The sequence below is a fragment of the Tinamus guttatus genome, unplaced genomic scaffold (genome assembly GCF_059628265.1).
Source record: "Tinamus guttatus ecotype Peru unplaced genomic scaffold, ASM5962826v1 Tinamus_guttatus_pri_ptg000198l, whole genome shotgun sequence".
NCBI classification, from domain to species: Eukaryota; Metazoa; Chordata; class Aves; order Tinamiformes; family Tinamidae; genus Tinamus; species Tinamus guttatus.
The window spans coordinates 825001-848837 of NW_028288732.1; the positions used below are offsets into that span (position 1 = coordinate 825001).

Sequence of the window (23837 nt, forward strand, 5' to 3'; positions counted from 1 at the left end):
CAACAACCACCCCAAAAAAAAACAAACAAAAAACCCCTGTTCTTTCATACTCAAAACTTGGTGAAGGCTGATGCAGGGCTACAAGAGCCGGGCGCACAGCTATGAGCTGATGATCACCAAGTGCCTTCAGCACATTTGGGGGTCAGGCCCTACTCTCCCCAGCTCTTATGAAGTACCAGCATGTTCAGAGGTAATTACATAATTAAAACAATGACTCAGATAGAAGTGGAAGTTTTATTTAATAAATATAATTTCCATAAACTGTTTTTTAAAACATCGTTTACTGACAGAGCTGTACAAGGAGCAGGCATACCAACTCGCCATCAGAAAGTCTAAAAAGAACATGAGGCAGCCACAGTGTCAGAGGTCCAAAATTCTTCCTACTAATTATTGCTACAGTTTCCAGTTGTCAATGCCCCTTATTTGCCTAAAGTTAAGGAGTTAGATCAACATCACTAAAAAGGTACCATCCAACGTTTCTTGCACAGCTATCATTCAAGTTTTCTCTTCAGTAAGAGCAAGCAAAACTTGATCATATTTCAGTGAAATCTAGATGATTTACTTTTAAATGTACAAAAGAACTGAAAAACTCTGATGGGAACATAATATATTCTTAAATTTGCTAATTATTTGATGTAGTAATAACCTCTTAGTGATATCTGAAAGGGGGCCTGATTTTTAAGTGGTTTTGCCTTTCTGAACAATATGCCCCATGGATTATCTTTCATCCCTTTGGCAATGCAAGAAATGACTGGACTCTGGTGACATATGAATTAACTCCCTTTAGAACTGTTGAGAAACAAAGTAATATTAAGTCACTACACACGTAGGTACATTCCAGGGATTCTTTCAGGCAAGTCACACTGTATACGCTGTTAACTGCTTTGTTTTGCCTTGCGCATCCCCCCCATACCATTCCATGTTACACACAGGTCTTTTGCCCATGGCCCCCCTCAAGTTTTATTCATGTACATGCATTTATACATACTGGAAACAACACAAAATTGGATCTACAGTGATGACAACTGTATATACTTATTGTAAAACAACATCACAGCGTGGCAACAGCTAGAGCAAGGTGAATACTCCAGAGTGATGAGAACATTCATTTTAATGAAAGCCACAAAAGCTTTGGGCAGCACACGAGGTCTCTCTGCTGAGTTATTTTTGACATCTCCATGAGCAATACTTAGCTGAAGGAAAAATCTGTGGAAATCAGCAGCTTTGCAAGTACAGGTACAAACGTGCTTCTAAGACAATCAATGGCAAGGGTTGACACAGCCACGAGTATCCAATCTTTCCTCCTGTTTATAAATTGGGTTATTGAAATAGGGAGCAGAAACCAGACCGGTCATGACAGGGAGAGGAAACAACAAAAGCAAAGCAGCAAAATAACCAACAATAAGAAACATCTGCAGAAAAAAAATCCCACGGGTTTTACAAAAAATGAAGTTTCAACAAAAAGAAAATTCTAAGCAGGAGATACTAAAGAACAGAAAAAAAAAAAAGGGCTAAAAACCGGTCTGTTTCCATCATGAACAGTTCACCCAGCTCTAGGAAGGTAACTCAAAACATTAACGACTGTAAAAGTACGTGGCAGTAATTGCACACTTATGAGGGTCACAGAGCTACTGGGTGTTCTACACCAGCCCCCGCCCCAAGACATTCTCAACATAAATGGTTCAGAAGCAACTAGGTTAAGCACTTTTGAATTTCACCAATATTGTGTTATTTAGAAGTATAGAAAGTGTCAGGTAAAACAATTAAAAGTAACAAAGGCTACTGATTCAACAGCTTTGAAACATTTTTAAACGCTAGAAAATGAGATTTTTCCAATATAGAAGTTACTCTATCTTAAAATAAATCATGTGCTTGAAAGTATTACCAATTGTATCCCATAAGAAATTATAATTCCCTAATATGCATTCGAGGTTGCATATTTTTTCTCAAATAACCTTTTGCACAAAAAAACACAATAAATCGCTCTGAAAATGTAACACCAAAGTTTTCAGCATTCCTTCCTTTGCATTGGAGGGAATGCCCCCTTCCCCTCTATAATTTTAAAAAATATACAGAATATTTTAAGCAGAATATATACATTTTGGCTTGTGAAACAATTCAGAATATTTTCTCACTTGATTTTCATCTTTTCCACCGCACCTTCAAAAAAAGCATGCATTTGGCAAATGAAACTTGGGTTTTCTAAACAAAGAATATCAACGCCATAAAACAAGAACTCAGATCAGCTGAGGATTTAACCCTCTTCCGGAGGTGGCTGGGGAGAAGGCGCTCTCTCAAGACACTGCATAGTAAAGGCTGGCTGAACGCCACCCCTGCGTTACCAACCAAGGGTGTCTACGGTGGCCTTTTCCGCCGTACAGGAATCGCTCCTTGGGCTCCTCCACACACTTGAAGGCTAAGAAGTAATTCTAAAACATTTCCTCTGTGTGGCCAATTCTTCCTCACCCATTCAGTCTAAATCAAAAAGATTAATGCTAACGTTAAACTAAATTAGGTATATTTTGCCTGCTTTGTGTAGAACCCTACACCGCACCCACTGTATAGTGAACGTCTCATTCACTTGAGCAAAGTACACAAGTTTCCTTCCTTGAGAAAAAAACAATTTTAAATTATTTGTGACATTAGCAAAACACACTTTGCCCAACGACAGTATATGCCAGACCAAAAAACTGATCTGATGCAAACCAATTCTACATTGCTATTAAATGAGAAATTACTGATTTAAATTTACTGCAAATAGAAAAATATACCTTTGCAGACAGATGCATTCTTAAGTTCTTCCTGAATTGTTTAAATGCATGTTTCTTCGGTAACCTTACAAACACTGGGAAAAGGGAAAGTAGGGGGAAAAAGGAAGAAGAGGAGATGGAAGGTTTTAAAGAAACACATAACGAATGTAAATTATTCTTCAAATATAGGACTTGCAGTGCTTCTTTGGCACAAATGTAGTTGACATATTTGTAGGGCAAAAGCCAAAATACATGTATGTACAGAACTGAATCAATATAAATGCTTGGAGCGGGGCTGTATCTCAATCAAAGACTCAGCCTTTTTCTTAATTTATCACTGCTTAGATTTGAACAAGTGATGTACTAACCACACAGACAAATGAGGTTATATGGCCACACAAACTGACTGGGTGATTGGGACATTATGGCTGACGTGGACAAACAAATACTCCTCAAAGCAGAAACACTGTGGTATAGAAATAAAAGACATAGCTAAACAGCAGATATCTGATTAGAATATTGAAGAAAACATAGATTCCTTTATTTCTTAGATAGCTATGGCAGGATAAAAACTGCCTCAGAAGGAGAAACAATTGAGAAGAAAACTACTATTTGAGCAGATATAGGACTGTAATATATTAATAAAATTACAGGTAAAGTCCTAGTGCATTCCTTTATTTCGGTGTATCTAGGTAAAGGTCTTCTTGGGGAATAGGGAAGACTACAATCTGTTTATTGCATCTCCACATGGTAACTAGATCTTGAACCAGGTCTCAATAAAGATACGGATTCATTAAGTGACATGTTAATACCTATTACAAGCAGTACTCAACTTTCAGGCAATGATTTCTTAAGATGACTGGGATCCTCAATGTGGGGATACAATTTGAATGCTAATGCTTAAGCTGCACCGTGAGCATGTAACTACGAACACTGAATTTATACTCACTTTAATTGAAAGTTTGCCATATTTTGATAGCTTCTTTTCTTTCATTATTAATTTTAAGGGCTTCTTCAATCAATTTATGAATTCGTCTATGCCAGTGAGAGAAGAAACTCATATTGCATACTGAAGTCACTACAAGTTTCAGAACAAAGCTGAAATGACAATTTAAGTATTGGGCAAAAGTTGCTTTTAAGAGTGAGATCTTGAAAAACCACCAGTTTCTGCAGCCTTCAGTTTAGAATGATACTTCCAATCATTACTGTAAAAGTAAAGATCCAGGATGGGAACTGAAATACTACCAGTTGCAGACAGGAACAACAAATAGCAGAGCTGTTTGCAGCAAGGATCATCCAAGGCATTTGACAGCAGCAGAGCTTCCTTAGCCTTTCAGGGAGAATCCCTCTCCCTTCAGCTCACTGAACTCAGGAGAATTTGGTGTGCGACTACAAGAGGGACAAACCTCTCTGGTAACAGCCCAGGCTCCATCTGAGTGTCACATCAGCAGGCTAAGATTCTTTGAGTTATGGGGGAAATAGTCTTTGCCACATAATTTGCTTGAAAGGCCACACATAACACTATCAGAAACTTGTGGAGAGCAGATATTATCATTTTGTCCAAATCCTAAGGCTCACTATATCTGTTTTTAAAAAGGTAATTATAGGTGCTATTTACAGTCTATTCTACTGAGAGATAACGTTAATATGTGGCTCTACATATTTTACTAAGAGAAGGATTCTTCCCATATAGACAGTCTATCAGTGTCAGAGACTAATCTCAAACTGGATTCTCAAACAACAGTCCAGAAACAGCAGCATCTCTTCACTAGTCATTAACCTATAGCTGAAGGCTATCTAAGGCAATCCTGTATGGGTTTCGCTGCTGGGGAGCACTATCATTTCATCTTCTGCATCTAAATACAAGCAGTAGCTTCAGCCATCCTAGTAGAATAAAGTAAGAATTGTTGCTACCCAGCCCCAAAGAAGTGGACACGTTTATACTGGAAAAAAAAAAGAGATGTACCTGCAAGACGAACCATTCAAAGCTGCACCTGAGCAACTTGTTTTTATTGGCATACTTAGGTATCAAAACATTGCCATCAGTATGTCCGATCCTTCAGACATATGAAGATAATTAAGCATTAATTATATCTTCAAAGTACAACATGACCAAATATAAATACATTAGAAAGAATAAAACATGCAAAATTCCTAAACTTTAAAAGAATTATTCAAAAAATTTATGCTAGTGAGACACCTGTACAATCAACCAATTTTTCTTTCCCATTTTCTCATGTTAGGATCAATAATTGTTAACAAAATACCAGGGCATAATGAAAAATGTCTGGGCTCTACAGAGCACAGTGAACTGCTATTTCCCCTGTAATACCAAATTATTGTTCTGGAACCTAACTTTTTTAAAAAATATTTTTTTAAATATTGCCATTCATTAACCAGCATAAATATTTGAATTGCATTTCACTCACCAAAATTAGTAAACCGATTGCTTGCAGGATATAGTAACCGTCCATGACAAAAAACTAGGATGATCGGCAAACTGCTAAGATAGCAACTGTGAAAGACAGCCCCAAATGAATTTCTCTATGTGAAGGATTATCATGAATGATGTATCTTACTGTATTTTCACCATGTATTTTTGGTTCTATTAGATCACTTGGACCACTTTGGGAGGAGAAAGATTTTGCCACTGTGCTATAGTGACATTTGAAGTATCAAACGCAGGATTCCCATCTGTTAATTGCACCTGTTAAAGTGTCTGTTAATGGTAACAAAAGAGATTAAATGGCCAGAGGTAAAAGCATTCCATATTAAAAGTTATTTAGCAACTTGGGGAGAGGATTAGAAAAATTATTGGAAGCAGTTCTTGTCCAGATGAGCATTATGCTAGGCCACAAGACAAATTGCAGTTTGCATTTAGAAGTTCAGGTCATGCTAGTCTTTTCTGGGGCAGGGATATAGCACTGAACTCACTTCAAGACCTGCTATGGGTATGTGAGCACCAATGGCTTCCACAAGGCATCTAGCAATGTCCCTGCTAACAAGTGGGTGAGTCCATTGTGGAGAGAGTCAAGAAGCTTCTGTCGTTGGCATAGAAGGGATCCGATGAACTCCATGATCTAAAGTAACAATAAAAGAAAAGTTTGGCTGACTGGGAACCTATAATTTAGAGGCGAGGAGCAAGGTCTATGACAGCAAGAGAAAAATATGAGATAGGCAAAGGTAACTCCTGAAAAAACTAATCAATTAATTCCATGTAGGCACCTGCAATTCACTCAAACTCTTGAAATTACACTGCAATTACCAGTGCCAACTATGTATTGACAAGTCTACGTTTGCCACAATGGTAAAGTTTGCTTAGAGCTACAGATATCTGCACTGCTGTAAGATGAAATAAATGGGCTTAAAGATCAAGCTTCACAACTCAAGTTTTAACATTTTGCCTAAGGAAACTGAATTTTGTCTGTATAATTTAAGGGACTCTGAATGCTACTATTTAATTTTAGCATAACATCATTTTAGGAAAGCCTTAAGGTATGCTCAGCTACATGTTGTACTGCTAAGCCCTACGCTGTCCACAGCTGCAGGTGGGTGAAATCACTCCAATTTACCTACAGCCAGGAACTTAATTCAGCGCTTACTGTTATATTTAAGCTGCAGACTGTGGCTACAGGAGAAGTATTTAAGATGTCAGAACTTTTGATATGGGTGTGATCTAGAAATACTTCTCTTAAAGATAAGCCACTTCTGCTGTATACAAGCCATGGCTCTTGGCTGAACTATTTATGTGCAATTCTGTTGGACTGTATACGAAAAAAAAAACCCAAAAATAAAAGGTAGGAAGGCAGGAAATGCAAATATAAAGACTTTATCCTCCCAATTCACCTCTGTCAGACATCTGCTGTTTCCTTTGAACATTTACATGTGGTGCCTTGACAAGAGAGTTTATGTGATCCAGTATTCTCAGTATTTTAGTGACTGACAAGTTGACAGACAATTTAATGGAACAGAGACACAGATATGCACTTTACCATACTATGATACACATTTTATACTGTAGTTGGTGAATGAAACTATGGAAAATACTTCTTGAATACATTTAAAGAACGGTAAAGCATCTACAAGAGACTATATTCCTGTGGCCCTCTACTCCAAGCATTTGTACAACTTTGATGAATCAAAGTTTCTACCAAAATTTGATACGATATGTGATTTCATGTTCACTTATCATATTTGACAGAACATCAGGAGCACACAGAAAATATAACACAAGCTATCTACATTATTATCTAAATAGCAATTCTCACTGCACAGTGCTCTTACACACAACAGCTTCATAGGTATCAATTCATTCAGTGAAAATCTGCAGCTACCTCTTGTTGAATAAGATGCTGTTTTATACAGTACTAGCACAAAAAGCCTTCTGCTTGGGACTGTGATCTTCTGATGACACCAACTACTACTAAAAAAGATCAAAGCAGATCAATCTTGGGAAGAAAGGCTAAAGTTTACAGGCATTTTTAAACCTTCGGATTTTTTAATTGAACATTCAGCTTTTCACAACTTGTAACTGACTTGTGATTAAAGCAATGAGTACATTATTAAAATAAACTTTCACATATGTGGCTGAAAGTGTGGGTGCATCATGTAGATAATTTCCTCCTAATCCCTTTAGTTTTAGGCGAGGTTTTAAGTGTAAATGCTGACCATTTGAAGACATCAAAAGCAGTACGTCTACAACCAAATAGATTTGTCTTCTTTCTCCTTCTACTGTACATATAGTTAAGTGCAACAAGAGGATGATTAGGAGTAATTTCAACCAGAGGCAGAAGCAAGAACAACACAACTTCAAGCCCTTAGCACAGCACTGAGATAGTTTTGCATATTCATTTAACATATTAACACCAATGCAGCAACTCTAAAGTTATTCAGCTGGATGCAACTTTCTGTGACAATTACAAGTTAACAGACAAGAAACTTGAGAAAAAGCAGTCTGCAAAAAGTGCTTCATATTCTGTCAAATATGATTTTCATCTTCAATATTTTTAAGTTCTTAAAGAAAATGAACATGAGTGTAAAAGGAAACAGTAAATATGTAAATGCATAGAAGAAATAAAACACAGAATACCTACCTTAGAAGACTATGTGTTACTAAAGCAAATCCTAACTAAAATGCTACACTTATTAGATAACAATAAATGGAAAAAGCAGCCAAGATCATCATTTGCAAAGCACTTTCACAGAGAACAAGAGTGAAAAAACCCTTAAAGCAACCACTGCCAAATTATTGATTTTTAGACCACCTTGTAGATTAAAAATTCTATTAACAGTTTATTTTACACGTCATGCCCACTTTTTATACAGCAAGAGTTTTGATTAAAATGTATTTGATCATCACAGTTCCTTTTTTTTTTTCATATGGAATGAAACATCTTCTGTAATCATATCCCAGATTTGTAGAAATGTTGAATAGAATTTCGTAAGCAAGCCAGTAGAGAGAAAGTGACGGAAACTACAGACACTGTTTTTAACACAAGTCTCAAAACAGTGATGTACTTCATACCAAGTCAATACCTAAAGGAAAAATCCAGAACTGACAAAGTGTCAGTGAAAGTTACTCACACAAGGTTTTATATGGAATGAATGACACCACAACCGTTAACTAAAAGGGGACAAAGTTGTTCAGATACTCAAAAATCTGTGAAATTAAACTTCTTTAGGTTGGCCTTTTGACTAATGAAGGACTATGATATCATTCTGGGACCGAGAGATTACGATGTACAAAAGACTATTTTTACTTCTACCCCCAAATATTTCCATGTTTGTTAGCTAGCCCTCTTCATCTGGAAGTGCTAGGATGGCACATTAGCAGATTAGTGAGAGGTTTTATCACAGTTATGGCTGCTGCAAGAGCAGTATGACTCCTTCGAAGTATTTCTGGTTACTCTAATATGCTTTTAACCCATTGAGGTTTGTTTCACACATATGGTTTGAGAAGGAAAAGATTTATTTAGCACATACTTTCCAATGGCACACATGATTTTGACAACATACTTCTAATACTGAAAAAATGCTTAAAATTCTTTGAACCTGAAGGCTCTGTTCTGTCAATTACTTAGATTTTTAGAAATAGATTATAAAAGTTTTACTACAAAAATATTTGATTTTCATATCAATCAATGGCTGAAAGATTTAAAGACTCTCCTTCTAACAATGAAGTTCTATTTAAGGGCAGGGGGTGTGAGCCTTGTGTGTATCTTCAGAAATAATCCAAGCTCCAAGGTAAATATATGGAGGTTGTACATCAAGAAGAAAGGGAAAAGGCTTTTGATTTTACAAAGAACTCCTGATTTGTGAAGGAAAACAAACAAACAAACAAAAAAAAACAAAACAGGAGAATAAGCACAGCATTGAGGCTTGATTTTTTTAAAGAGAAGAATGTACAAATCAAGAAAAATTACTATAGATACAACACAAGATCGTGTAGTAAGCCAAACTAACTGTTTTAACAGAAATCTTTCTAAAACCATTCCCTCTCCACCATCCCAAAAGAAAGCACTCAAAACTTATTTTTTAGGATGAAAAAAGTACAATAAAGAGTTGCATTTGCTATTAAATAAGTAAAACCTGCAGCTGGTTTACTAGACATCTATAGCTGCAGGCTCATTGGGTTCCAGTTTATAGGAGAATCGCCTGCAGCAAAGGCTATTGAGAGAAATTCCACACCTGTTGACCCGGGCAGGACTACATCTTCCCATTAGTCGTTCCAGCATTCTTCTAAGAGGTGTGCATGCTGTTTCCCCATCTGAGAAGCAGCACATGGAGTCCAAGCAGTTGATACCTGAACCTGTCTCAGTAAGCTGGAAAAAAAGGGGGGAAAAAAAATAAAAATCAGTATCGGGCGACTCCAGCAAAAAGGATGTCATCTTTGTTTCTTAAAATTAGCGTTGAATATTTTTAAACTTTACAGGGAAACTACAGTGATCAATAACGTCACTATTTCCCTTCCTAAGGGTTATCGACACACGTTTGGCCTGCTGGTCTTGCCAAGGTGTGAAGAGAGCCTTACTGAGAGCACGGTGCTTGTTTAGCACCATCCTTGCTTAACGATGGAAATAGAGAGGCTGGCAATTCCAGGTGATACAGCTGTAAGGAACCTCAGGAGCAAGCCTCATGCACTATAAGCTGTCATGCCTTGATTAACCCTCAGGGGAGGTACCGCAATTTATACAAGCTGCGAGTCTGCTGTTTTAAGCAAAATCTATCAAGAAGCAAAACTTTACATCAAAATTGCTAAGTAAAATGCAGCAAACTGGTCATAAGCTTTCCTTATTCCTCCAGTACTATGGAATGCAACTACAGTTGCAAATATAGTACTATAGAATGCAACTTCCTACAGCAAATTTATATTCCTGGTTTAGATTAGCTTACTAATGACTACCACCCCAGGCTTGGAAAAGGAACCAAAGCACATTCCTCATTTTGCAAAGATCTTTATCTAAATACAAAGAACAGACTGATATTGAGGAAGTTCAGTCAGATTCATGCTAGTAGGAAGAACAATTCACAATTGTTTTCTATGTTCATTCGTAGCGTGTGAGAAAGAGACCCAAATAAAACAAAAGAAGTTGTAGAGAGATGTATGGGTTTTAAATGCCATCTATTAGCATTCTCCTCTATTATTCTTGAATATGACTCAGCTGCAACACAACTAAAAGCTAACCGAAATTTAGCACTACTGCAAACCGGAAAGGGAGTATCTGAACTGGATTTTGGTATCCTTTCCGAAAGGACAACGAGAGGCAGAGGGTGGGGAAGTCTTCTAAATTCAAACTCTCCATGAGAGCATCGAGCCAAACAAATGCCAAACACACAGGTCAGTGAAAAAGCTGGTCTGGGAGGAGTCTTAGTCTCCTGCAGGACAGAGCTCCCTGAGAACTTCCCCCTTTCCACACTGTAATGGAAGCTGAGATGGATGAGCGCTGTCTGAAACACTTTGGTCTCCAGACCTTCCACTTCCCTTCACGCCACTAACACTTTCCCAATACAAGGAAGGCAAAGAACCTCCAAGCTTCTTACGGGATGGTTAACTATGAGGAGACTTCTTCCTTCGCAATCCTCCAAAGCAGGCAACTGCACAGATTGCAGCTTCATAACAGCACAATTCCTACTAACAGGAACCAAAGGGTTTGGAAAGCTAGGAGAAAACTTCATTTGGTGGGGAAAGGAGGGAGCACAAAGGCCAACTGAGCAGCCTGATCCTCCAGGCCACTGGGAAAACAGAAAGGTGACCTGGGTGGAACTGGTGCCGACTTGTATCACTCCTGTGTTCTGTCCTACCTCCCGTGATGTCTGCAGTTCTAACCTCCAACACTGCTTAACGCCCTGCCTACAGGAGCATCAACAATTAGCACATAAATAAATGCACAGAAAGAATTACAAACTGATCCCCATTTCAGTTGCAGTAACTCAGAGGCCGTGAACGAGCGCAGTGGGGATGCCCACTTCCACATACCTGGAACTCGCTCTTGAGGTCTCCTGACACAAACTGAGCATTTAATACGAGAGAATTTGTAAATACCTAAAGACAGTAGCAGAACCATTGCTACCAACAGACCTCTAAGTTTTTTTTGATAAAAACAAAAGTCCCACACCCAAGAACAACAAACCACAACCACAAACGTTGTCAGAGTTCCTGTCTCTGAACTTCCTTATTTGATGGCCATCATATGTAGTCACAATGGTACTGTCATAGACCATACCTTAATTAGCAACAGCACAACTTACAGCCTTGCAGAAAAAAAATATTAAATATCTCTGAAGAAAACACATCTGCTCTTTGCTCCTCAGATGCTGAATAATATAGAAGAGTTTTAGGAACAACTGCCCTCAGTAGTATGCCAAGATTAAAACACATTTTTATTTGCAGCTGTTTGTTGCAAGGAGAAAGGAATCTATTTGATCATATACAAATGATTCTTACTTTCCAGTGAATATCTCTGTATTTTTCTGTATATTTATTTGCTACTGCTTAAGCAGCATAAATTCTCTGCAGGATAAATCTCAACCTTCACAGCCCCTGGCAGAGAAGGCAGTAGGGAAACTACCTGCTGAGACCTGAGAATTAGCAGCAGTCCTAGATGCTGTAAAAAACTGGCAAAAAGAATAATCAGAAAGTCACCCAAACCTGCTCCCAATGACTCCTCAGCTCTGTGTCAGTATTCCCCAGTCAGATACTCATATAAAGAGTTAGAATCATGACTTATGAAAGACATAACATTATCCTTTTTTAGACAGCAAATGTACAGAACATCAGACAATGTTTACTGTTCTAATTCTACTATCTAATTCACAGTTAAGTGTAAAGTAATATTAGGAGAGCATTAAGGACACAACATGTTATACATGTTTGCAGGTTGTGTGTCACTGCCTGGTGAATATAGATTTTACACTTATGCCAACTGCCTGGGTGGAAGACACTTATGTTATAGAATCTCTTTTTATCATTTTTCTCTCTGTTATGGACAAATACAGACATAATTTTATATCAAAGTAAAGCCCGAGAAAGCTCCTAAGGCAGTAGAGCAAAATGGTTTCTGAAAACCTGAAACACATCTTAAGGAAACAAATGGCAGGCAAGCCAATACTTAGAAAAAATAATAAATCTAGAGAAATACCTGATAGTACTCATATTTGAGCTGTAAATAAAGTAAGACTTGTTCAAAAGGCAAGATCTGGGATCACAACAACATAATACTTTATAGAATAATGGACCATTTCATGTAATAAATCAAAAAGCAGTTGAAATGCTGAACAAAAGATAGCGATTCTGTCTGATAAGCAAAAACCAAACTCACATACTATGATGGAGATTTTCTTGCAAATATAAAAAAAATGGGTATTTTGGAGATGGCTGCATGACTGGCTAAGTATGATAGATATTAAAAAAATATGTTCACACACAATAGGGTAGAATGGGAGTACTACCTAGTGAACGTAAGAACTGTCCTGCGGGCTAGGTGGATCTAGCAGTTGCCTATTGTCCTCCCCTCTGTGCTTGCTTTCAGCAAAGTCACCTGCTGAGCTGACTGAACCCTTATCTTCTTCCATCTAGAAGGACAGAAAAGCAACACAGCTTATAAAGCACCATGCTTACAGTGATTTAAAACAGTTATCATGTTTAATGAACTTGCACTTTACAGACATGATTTTGAGAGAACAAGGCATATTTACATGAAAAAAAGAGGCATTTTTTTCCAAGTTAATTGGTGAATCAATCATGCTTTAATCGGTGCTTGAGTATTAGAAGGCACCACAGACTTCTTATGCGCTACAGACTGGAAAAGGGGAAAAGCAGTAATTTTGTAATCTAGTTTTGATTTGGGGATTTTTTTTTCTCTCTGTAATAGATAGGATCATTTCAGTTTGTTCCTCACAACACAGGTCTTCCTATGTGCCATAGGACAGACATTCCAGCTAAAAGGTTTAATCCCACTGAAGCCTGCAGTTGGTGCTTTGCTGAAAAGAAGATCTAATCCTGTATGTCAAGTTAAGCACACTCCAGTGTATCTTCTTGAGCTCAGACTCCCGATGCCAACGTGTCTGACGCCACATGGACACTTTAGACAGTTCAGGAGATGGCTGCTACTAACCTACTTTTTAAACCTTACTGTACAACTCGTATTTTAAACCCTTAACTTGATGCATACCTAAATCCCAATTAATTTATTGGAAAGATTTTATTTTTACAGCCTAGTAATACTGTAATACTGTATGGTTTTACAGTATAAATGCTGACCTCTAGCTCCACTGTCACTTATTTATTTATTTTAAAGTATTGCTACTCTTTATCTCCTCAAAGCAGGTAAACCTACTAATGCTAAATTAATTCATTATTTCAACATCATTAGACAAATGTATCTTCAAGCAAGTACCTATGGGTACTTTTGTGAGAAAAGATAAATACTAAAATGTAATTTCTCATAAAATTCGGTGGACCAGCTCGCAGATCAGCACTTCCCTATGCTAGACATTATTCAAACCCATAAAAGAAGAGATTGCACTTGATCCAAGTTGCGCACATTAAGATGTTCTGATATACTTCAGTAACACGAGTGCATGTTTGCACATGAATAGATGGTTGTCTTGGAAATCACACATTCCTTACAGAAAATTTAGGCTATACAAGGCACAGGAACCTGTCTGCACTTGACTTCTGTGCAGCTGGAGAGGACAAGGTATGAGAGCTATCAGGAGGGAAATCACATGAAGCAGCAACTAGAGGAGGAAAGAACAGGCAAGTAATTGAGGCCTTAAAGACTGAGGCAGGAGTCTTTGAATGGAGACAGCTAAAGAGAGCAGATCGGTACAGAAAGGAAGGGAAAACAAGGGAGCAGTAAAATCATGGGAGGGTAGCGGGGGAAGGAATAATGTCTTGGCCAAGCTAAGGTACATGCCACTGCTTAAGAGGCATAGATATTATATATTATGCAGTTAACAGCCTCCTCCGTACATAAAAGCCTTCTTCTATGTTCCCTCATGCTGTGTACAACATCAATATACTGCCCAAAGGTAAAAAAAAATCCATAGTATAGTTAATTCCATCAGTGCTTACAACTGCACCCATTCTATTGCATCTATCACACCCATTCCAAGAACATCAGGAGAGACAGCTATAGAGGAAAGAGAAATGTGTTGAAAAGCAAGTGCTCAGTCATCAGTCTATTGTAGAGACTAAGGCACCTGAGTTGTGTTGCCTGATTTCCTCTTCATCCCAATTCACAAAGGGACAGTAAAGGTCAGAGGTTAAAAAAAAAAAAAAAACCCACACACACTAGCACAAAACTGCATTTCTGACTTATGCAAATCCCACAGACTTAAAAGATCCCCTTAAAGTTGCTTACCACATACCACAAGATGTACTTACAAACTCCAACATTTTACTACACTCTCATGACTATGAAGGCGTATAAAAAAATGATAACATCGCATATCTTTTCATTTGCATTCAGAGTTATTCTCCTTTTGTTTATCAACAAGAGAACAAGTATATTTGCAGAACAAAATATAATCCAGTTTAACTTGGTGCTGCAGCCTTCTCAAAGCTTTTATTACATGTTTATGCAACACAGAAAAAAACAAAGTCTGTTCCACACCCTCCATGCAGGCTGCGGTCACAAAAGATGCAAAATTAATACGGAGTAGGCACAAACAAGCGAGGTGTCACAGAATTAGCCACTTACTGCTACACTGACCAAGCAGCTGGTTCTTTCCACACTCCTCCAGTTTTCTTTGCTTTCTCTGCTTTGTAACTTTTGATACACAGACAGCTGCCCTGGACACCACAGAAACGAGCCAGTGGTCTTCACTCCACATTCACTTTTATTTAGTATGGTAAAGGAAATAATTTCCGCCTATTATTTGTTTTTCCTTTTTACTGTTTTAGGTGAGGGTCCGCAGAATAATTTCGGATCTGCATCTGACTATGAATAAAGAACTACAGAAACCTGAGTCTTTGGTTCTTTCTTGTTCTTGTCTTTCAAGACTTCAAACAGGCAGTAAAAGACACTCAGGATGGACAAATTTACGTACTCTAGATAAAATAAAATCTAACACACATCAGAACTGGATTTGCATAATAGTTTGATGGTTTTTTCAAACCCCTTCTCCAAGTGTAAAATAAAGAAAATCTCCCCAAATTTGCAAGCATTCGACTATTCTCAATATTTTAGTGACTATAATGCTACGTTCATAGACAGCTTTATTTTTCATTCATTTCCCAGCTGCATAACCCCCCAAATCTGCTCAGTTTTGAAAAGTTTAACAGCATCTTTTATTGCAAAAATTTCAGTGCATGTGATGCATAATCATTCATTGTAATCACCAAGTGAAAAAAGAGGCTCACTAGAAATAGATTTCATCTGAAGTTTTAAAAGATGAATTATGTGTGTCATAAATCACAAATGTAAAAAGTACAATATCATCTCTCTAAGTTTGCTAAAATCAAAGAGGTACAGGGCAGCCTGCCTTTGCTTTAAAGGTTTTAAGAGAGGAATTTTAAAAACACTGCCTCCCTGGAAAGCCACATATGTCCAGGTACATTTTGGTGTGTCAAAAAACAGTAAAGCGAGGAAGAACTGAATACCAAATTTCTCCTTGCAAGTGTGTTGTTCTCTATGACAGAGGAAAAACAAATCTGCAATGAAAGAATTTTCCTTTTCCTTGTCTTCTCCTCACCTTTTGCCTCTTTTTTACCCCATTCCTACTTCTGGTTTTTTTCCATTTTTTTTTTAAAGAAAAAAGAATTTTTGCTGTCTTTGTTTCAATTAACTCTTGAAAATAATCTGCAAATTATTTCAAAGGTCATCTGCTTCTCTCCTACTTTCACCTAATTAAGCAAACAAGAATCGATTCCCTCCCAAATCTAGGTTGCTTCGGTGCCCTAGTACAACTTTATAATTTTCATCATTGACACTCGAGTGACTTTTACAAAATTCTTAAAAAAATCCCAATTGTTCCCTGAATAATTTTTTGCCATAGGACACAGACATGGCTAAGGGTGTGATAAAATGTCATACAGGTTTATGTATAAGAATGTTTTTGTCTTACAACTGAAAATCTTGATAACGTTTCATATACTGAACTCAATGCATTTGACAAGTTTCAGAATTCTACCCTACACACGCAGATACGTTTTAATCTTTTTCTTGAATAATTTGTTAGACTTTGTACTCAAATGCTTTTGGGAATATGTATCTGTAATACAATGAAAACAAACAACACTTTATAGAAGCATGAAATAAACACAAAAAGCCTCAGCTTGCTGCACAAGTAGACATATGCACCCAAACTTAAAACATATTTTTGCACTTTCAAAACAAAGGAAAGCAAATTAAAATGGGCAAACCACTCGCAATAAACCGTTGCCTGAAATATATGGACCTTTCTGTCACGGCCTTATGAAGATGAAATTATCCAACATGCAGAAAGCATTGTTAATTTTGATCATAAAGAAATTAAAAGCGCTGTAACCATGCTAGAAACTATGATTATTTAAAAATGAATGCAAGAAGAGCTAGATCTGTATTCTGGAAGTTGAGCATCATGCTAGGGATGTTTTTCCCTAAAAAGGAATGTCCGACACATGCTACTTAGGAGAAGCAGCTGGCTCAAAAAACACAGAGCAAAGCCAAGAAAAATACCAAACTGAATGTATCTGCACTGTAGATACTGCCCTCTCAACCCACTAGTGTTCATGCCTCTTCCATCTCTCTCAGCACTGGTTAGTTCATCTTCAGCATGCATAAGAGTTGATGAGGAGCTGTCCCTCCTACTCTACCTAATTTTGCTCAGCTGATTCCTTGCCCTGGACAATGGCTGCAGTGCGATGAACTCGTCACTTAAAGCAACTCTGTTGGAGTACATCTACAATTGGACAGAGAAGGGATGGAACATACATGTCAGTAAGTAGTAGCAGCAATTTTCTAAGAGAAAGACACAGGACAAGACATTGTTATTTAAGTGGAACACACATCATATACAGAACACAAGCCTGGTACCTTCAGGACAGCTCCTGGGATCACCGCAGTCAGTTATTGTTTGCTAGGAGCATTCTTAAATGCTCCTTAGCTTTCATACTGAGGAAAAAGGCCTATACCTCACCAGGGGTCTTTATTCAGTATTAACTTCGCCCCTCAATTTATATTTACCCAAAGACTGAGATCATCCTTCTGGCCATTTCTTCATGGATGATTTTATAGCAGTTGAAAAAAGTGGCAAAAATACCAGTACACATTAACCCTATGTGTACTGCAGAAGACAGAGCCAATCCAGTGCCTGTTGCTCACACTGGGGTTGATTTTCCAAAATAGGACGGGTTTTTTTTTTGGTTTTAAAAAAGTAGTAAAATGGAATAGTATTTGCATTTAAAGCTTTACCTTAAATAACATTTCTCAAGTGTTTCTCTCTCCACCAGTTAAATTTCTTTGTTCTTTGAAGAACAACTTAGCTACATGTAACATCTAAGTGGTGAAGAATTGATTAACTGTTGACGAACTGATGCTAAATTGAGGTATGTAACATGAGGCCCCATGCACAGTCTGTGCAGCAAGGCAGATGCCTGCAGACACAGGGAATTTGGAGCACGGAGTCGGGTGGCGCAGACGGCCGGGGTGCTCTTTGCTCTGAAAGGCAGCAGCAGCTGAGCAGTTCAGAGAATTGTGCTATGCTTGCTCACTGCTCTCAGGGAACTATCTTAAAATTTAGAACATGGGGGATAGAAACAAAAATAATTGAGACGGCTACAATTTTTAAAATTAGCAACTGGTTCATGTAACAATTTTTCTTGCTGTGATAAAAAAATGTAAACTAAGGCTCTTTAATTATTTTTCCTTTAGTATGAAAATACATTAATTTAGTCACACAGTCAAAAAGGAAGAATTAAAAATAATTTCATTAGCCACAGGGTGATGAATGAATACTATGAAAAAAGTATATGAAAAAACTATACTATGAAGAAACCCCATTACATTAGCAATACAAAGCTCCATATTCACTCTTCAAATGATTTCTATAGAGAATTTGCTTATCTTTTTGGACAGGCATTCTTCTAACTCCAAGTGAGCAGCAGAGTCCTCTCCTCTGCTTTGAAACCAAGGGAATAGTATTTCCTAGAGATCTTAAAAGAGGCCTAATGATGAATCATCACAGAAGCAGCACCCTGTCCCTTCCTGAGAATAACTGGGCAAAGTCAGTCCGTCACATGCTCATCCTCGCTAGCTCCTCACTATAAGAGTGGCCTATGAAATTCTGTTGGGCTGCCTGTCCCATTATGAGTAGAAAAACGTCAACAGAGTAAGTCTTAATAAAGTAACAGAGAGCTGTCTTTTCTTTTGCAAATGCCTTTTTAACTTATCAGATACACAGAGAAGTGGCTGAATGGCCAATGAAGCATTTCTGGTCAAATGAGTTTTCAGGTCCCTAGCTGAATTTTGCAATTTTAGGAATCAGGTGTTTTCAGGAAAAAAAGGAAGTGTTTCACTAAGCGTGGACACTACTGCAGATGCTGTAAATGGCCAAGCAAAAAGGGAATCAGAAAAATAAAAACAATTAGTAGAAGGGCACAAATCAAAACTACCTTGACCACTAAGTTACAGCCACAAGAAAGATGTCAGTCACTGATCTTTCCTAACAGAGATACCTGATCATGCCCATTATCATACAACTGTAATGGAAACAAAAGCCATTTGACAGAATTTGACAGAAAAATGACAGAATTCAGTCAGCAACAGAATGCAATAAGAAGTGTATAGATAAGGTTAGAGACTAAAGATTTTTTGTTGTTATTTTTACAACAAGTATTTTTAGGGACAGGAGAAAATTGAGCAACCACACTTATCCACCAACATGAGATGGAAAAGCTGACTGTAAATAACACAGGAAGGATGGAAAATGTTCAATAAAAAAAGAAATCTGCATAATGTGCTATCAAGATTTTTACCAAGTCTAGTGGAAAAGCTTTCAGAAAGCTCACAGTTCATTACCTGGGATTTTGGATACTGAATCCCAAGGCTGGACAAAGCAGTTAATACTATGACAGTTCTGAAAAAGGGTTAATGGGGTAACTTGGTTAACTTTAGGTATGGCAGCCTGACAATGATCCTTGACAAAAGTAAGAATGTCTCATATGGATTTTTATTAATACAAATTAGAATGTAATAATTTAAAATGAATCAACACACATTTATCAAAAGAATTAAAAGGTTAGCTGCTAGAGGTATCAGTATTGATATAATGTAATTAAGAGTTCTGTAAGGCACATAGCTCAAGGTAATTTGGATTAAGCAACTAGAAGACCAAAGAAATCAATATAGCATACATTAAATGGATTAAAAACTCCTAATAAGTTTCAGAATATAACTGTAAATGGGGTATGATCATCAACTGGCCGCTTTTCTATTCACTTTCAATTCTTTTTTCTGGGCCCTATGCCATTAGACTTCTCAGCAATGACCTAGAAGCAAAACAAAATAATCACTTTCAGAAGAGAAAAGGATACAGAAGATAACACGTTGGTGACCTATATTATTTAGTAAATTGAATACATTTGGGAGATTCATTACTTCCATACTTGACACTGATATATGCTGTACTAGAATACTGTGTTCAATGGTGACATTTGGAATTCAAGATGGAGCATAAGGAATGGCAAAGATTACAGAAGAGGCACAAGAATTATTAAAAGAGTGGAAAACATGCTTTACAGGAAGATTCAAATCCAACCTGTGTGTTCAGTCAGTGAGAAGATTAACTTGATCAAATAACTAATAATGGAAAAAAGTTGGTAACAAAAGACAACTTCAATATGGCAAAAAATGTTATAAAAAGATAAAATGCTGAAAACTGAAACCAGAGAGAAGAGCTATTAGAAAAACACATGAGGATGACTTCTCCACTACTGTCACTAAAAACAACAGCACTCAAACACAGATGAGCTTTGTACCTAAAAGACAGTGTCATTTATAAAAGAATGACTTCAAGGAGTTTGTGTGTGGCCTGTGCTAAGAGAAGACAGATTCTGTTATTACAGTAGTTGTTCAGGCCTCATCCATGAGTTTATGAAAACATCATACAGTTAATTATCTTTAATTATATAATTAACAATCAATCAAAGACATGGCATATAGCATGATCAAGATTTAAGAAATACTAATTAAACCAAGTCCTACTAAAGCAATTTGAAAAATTATTGCTTTAAGAACTATTCAGTGTCAATTACAGTTGAAGTGAGAGTTTCTAGCTAGACAGAAACGAAAGTTTGGTTACCAGGTTTAAAGAGTATTAAAAATGTGCAATATAAACCTTTTAAAGAGTTGTAACCTGAGATGTAAAGGATTGAATGATTCCTCTGTAAATAACTGTACTGTTAATAAATTGACTATTTGTTAGTGTTAATTTCTTGTAAAATGGTGTCCTAATTTTGGTAATTTTAAATTAACACTTATCTTTCCATATGAGAACATTGTCTTATGCATTTGAGATCACTGTATTATGCATTAAACGTCACAAAAAAATAAGAGTTTGATTAAATGCTAAAAAATCACAGGAAAGATTAACTGGTTAACAAGACAGATTTTAATAAACATATTTGTTTAAATACTAATCAAGTTAAATAGAAAAACATAACATTACCTGAGCTTTTTCAGTACTTGTTGGTTGTAGATGTCTGTACAGAACTTTCTTCACGACATCAAGAAACAAACAAGCAACTACTATGATGACTATGGCAAACCAAGCAGAACCACTTGACAACAGTTGAACAAACACAAAGTACATGTCCTGGGTATGTAAAAATGGCCTGAAAAGTTAGAAGAGGTGGCAATTACTAACCTAAGCTTTTAGCAACGGGTACAGGACTGACTGGCTAAAACATCCTAACTTTTGTCAACCAACAGATCACTTAGGATGAGAATGAGAACTGTATGGAGTCTGAGAATAAGTCTGGCAATGTGTTGGAACCAATAGTAAAGAAACATCAGGGAAATATGGGTAGAGAAATTAGGAAAACAAAATCTGTTATAAACTCTGTTGCAGGGGATCAGTGGCCTGTGCCTTCAAACCTCAAAACACAAGCAGAAAAGGGTATCACTTCACTGTCCATATTTGCACTGCAAATATTTACCAATTATGCAGAACCTTTGGCAACCCTATCTGATTTTTTAAAAATATAATGTCTTTATAGAAAAAAGGCATGATAAAAATATAATGTCTTTATGTCTCCCCTGAATGTCTTCAGGGACATGGTTTAACAGGCATGGTTGCAAAGGGTTTACGGCTGGACTCAATCTTGAAGGTCTCTATCAACCATAATGATTCTATGATTTTTATAGTCACAGTCTGTTGGATACAAGTAATTCCTGTCCTTCAACACACGACAGCTTAACAGCATGGCTCTAACTTCAAAAAGAATCATAGGCAAACGCCACTCCAGGTTTAGAGATTTGTTTTCCAATATCTATGACAAAATTCAAAGCAATAGGGGAGAATACACAACTTTAATGCAATGTTCTTTCATAATTTCATTCATCAGGTGTGTTATAAGAAGGAGAGAAGAAAGGACTCACCAGATAATCCCCCCATAAAACAAGGAGAATATGAAATAAAACACAATGGATCCCCAAGTAACAAAATGGTTTATCCATGTCCAGAAATGAGTTTCTAGTGCCATCTAAAACAAAAATAGCAGTTTTAATGAACTTGTTTTCTCCCAACTTCACAAAAAATGCCAAATACTGGTCTGAAGCAATTTGAATATATTGCAAAATTTCAGCTACTAAATATTGTTGGAACACAAACTATGAAGCCAATATTATTTATCAGGAAACATAAATGTGCATCTGGATCCCTCAAGAAATGATACTTTGTATAATTTTGAATCAAATTAAAATTAATACTCCATTATGTGCTTGCCTATAAATCTGAGCCAAGGAATAAATACTGTAACATCATACCTTCATCGTAACAGTTATAACCATGACGGTGAAGACCAAAGTGCCAAATGTCCAGTTTCCAAACATCTAAATAAAAGGCAAAGCAAGGCAAATGTCATGGAAAGAGATCAGTCAAGAACATTCGTAATTTAGATTTCTCTCAGGTCAGCTATACTACTGCAACAAGCCTATGGACAGAAGCTCGCGACTTGACTAATCACATTTAAAAGAAGAATACAACACAAACTACTATAGAAACAAATATAGCATATAACATAAGAGCAAAATTAACAGACCACACGTTATATTCCTTCTTGGTTCAAAACAGATCACCAAAAAGGCTACATGAAAGATGAAGAAGCCCAATACAGGAACATGGCATGATAGGAAAATGAAAATACCAAATCCACCAGTTAAGTGTAAACATCCAACCAAAAGCAAATATTGGGTGGCAAATACTCAATCAAAAGAAATGCAAAAACACTTCTCAATTTGAGTTTAAACATTTCCAGGTCATTTTTAACATGCAGCATCATTTGAAGGTTTGCTTTTTTTTCCAAGCACAGCTTCACAATTCAAAAATAATGGTGCCATTATATTTGTCAAAGGAAACACTACAGAAAAGACACTTTTTTTCAAGGCCTAAGAACAAATGTTTAAAAATGGTTAGGCTTTAATCCTAACATATTATGATTCTGTCACTTTAGTAGTTTCTTGTCTACACAAAGTGAGTCTAAAGCCTGCACAAGTCCTACAGCAACAAACCTTCCGCTCTGACAAGCAAGCGGGGAGGCCGGGTTCGCACGCCGCGTGCCCGCACGCAACCCGCACCCAACGGCCTTTCTGCAGGGGCCCAAGTGGTCTGGGATGCTCACGGCGAACGCTGCTTTTTGGCAGCTAGTTTTGTCACTGACATAGTGAACAAGCCCTCTTTTTACTAATTATCATTATAAAAAAGGAAGGAAGGAGAAAGGTGCTGCATGCAGACAGGCAATCGAACTCATCCTGGACTGGAGTGGTTAGTACAGCATGGAGAGGTGAAACTGGGGTTAATGCAGTTACACACCTTGATACACAGCTGACTCCCCTGCTCAAAATAAAATTAAAGCAAACAAGCAAAGCAAAACCTGATCCCTCCCAGCACCCTATTAATAGTTCTACTTTTCTCATTTTAAACGTGACAAAAAAAAGGAGTCACAACTTTAGATTTACTGACAATTTTAAAAGGTAGCATATGTTTGTTTTTATAGGTCTTTTGAAAACTACTATAGATTTGAAAAATATTGGGGCACGTTGGACAAGCAGTATCTTGAAGTAAAATGAGGCCAGTGCTTTCTTGCAACCTGTGAAAGAAAGTGTCTTTGCTAACACTGCTCTAAACAGTCACAGAGTTAGAATACAAAATATGAACTGGTTTTTGCCACCATTTTATTTTTGAACACATTTATATTGTGGATGCTGCATCCTTTAATCTTGTGAAGTAACAGATACAATAGTTTGTATCTCCTCCTTTTCTAGGCTCTTACCATTTGCCTGTTAGGTTTCAATATCTGACGACATGCACAGCATGAAAGGGGGGGAAAAAAAGAACTAAAAGTTCAAGTTGTTGCACAATGTGTTGATGTAAGTCTAATAAACC

General features: G+C 37.1%; 1 protein-coding gene across 8 annotated transcripts in view; it reads right to left on the reverse strand.

Moving 5' to 3' along the window:
- Positions 1–935: 935 nt before the first annotated feature.
- The window catches only part of ATP11B (ATPase phospholipid transporting 11B (putative)), a 59846-nt gene continuing 36944 nt past the window's right edge, over positions 936–23837 (reverse strand). Inside the window, exons 26-32 of one of the 8 annotated variants that reach the window (XM_088523866.1) lie at positions 23725–23748; positions 22220–22285; positions 21833–21936; positions 20901–21066; positions 9438–9571; positions 2772–2845; positions 936–1304 (exon numbers count right to left, since the gene is read on the reverse strand). In XM_088523866.1, the coding sequence (XP_088379992.1) occupies positions 2812–2845; positions 9438–9571; positions 20901–21066; positions 21833–21936; positions 22220–22285; positions 23725–23748 (528 nt within the window). In that variant the 3' untranslated portion in view covers positions 936–1304; positions 2772–2811. Of the gene's footprint in view, positions 1305–2475; positions 2846–5131; positions 5831–8700; positions 9572–12698; positions 12822–17049; positions 17136–20900; positions 21067–21832; positions 21937–22219; positions 22286–23724; positions 23749–23837 lie in introns of those variants that run through there. The other 7 variants (XM_088523864.1, XM_088523865.1, XM_088523861.1 and 4 more) reach the window with 7 other exon arrangements.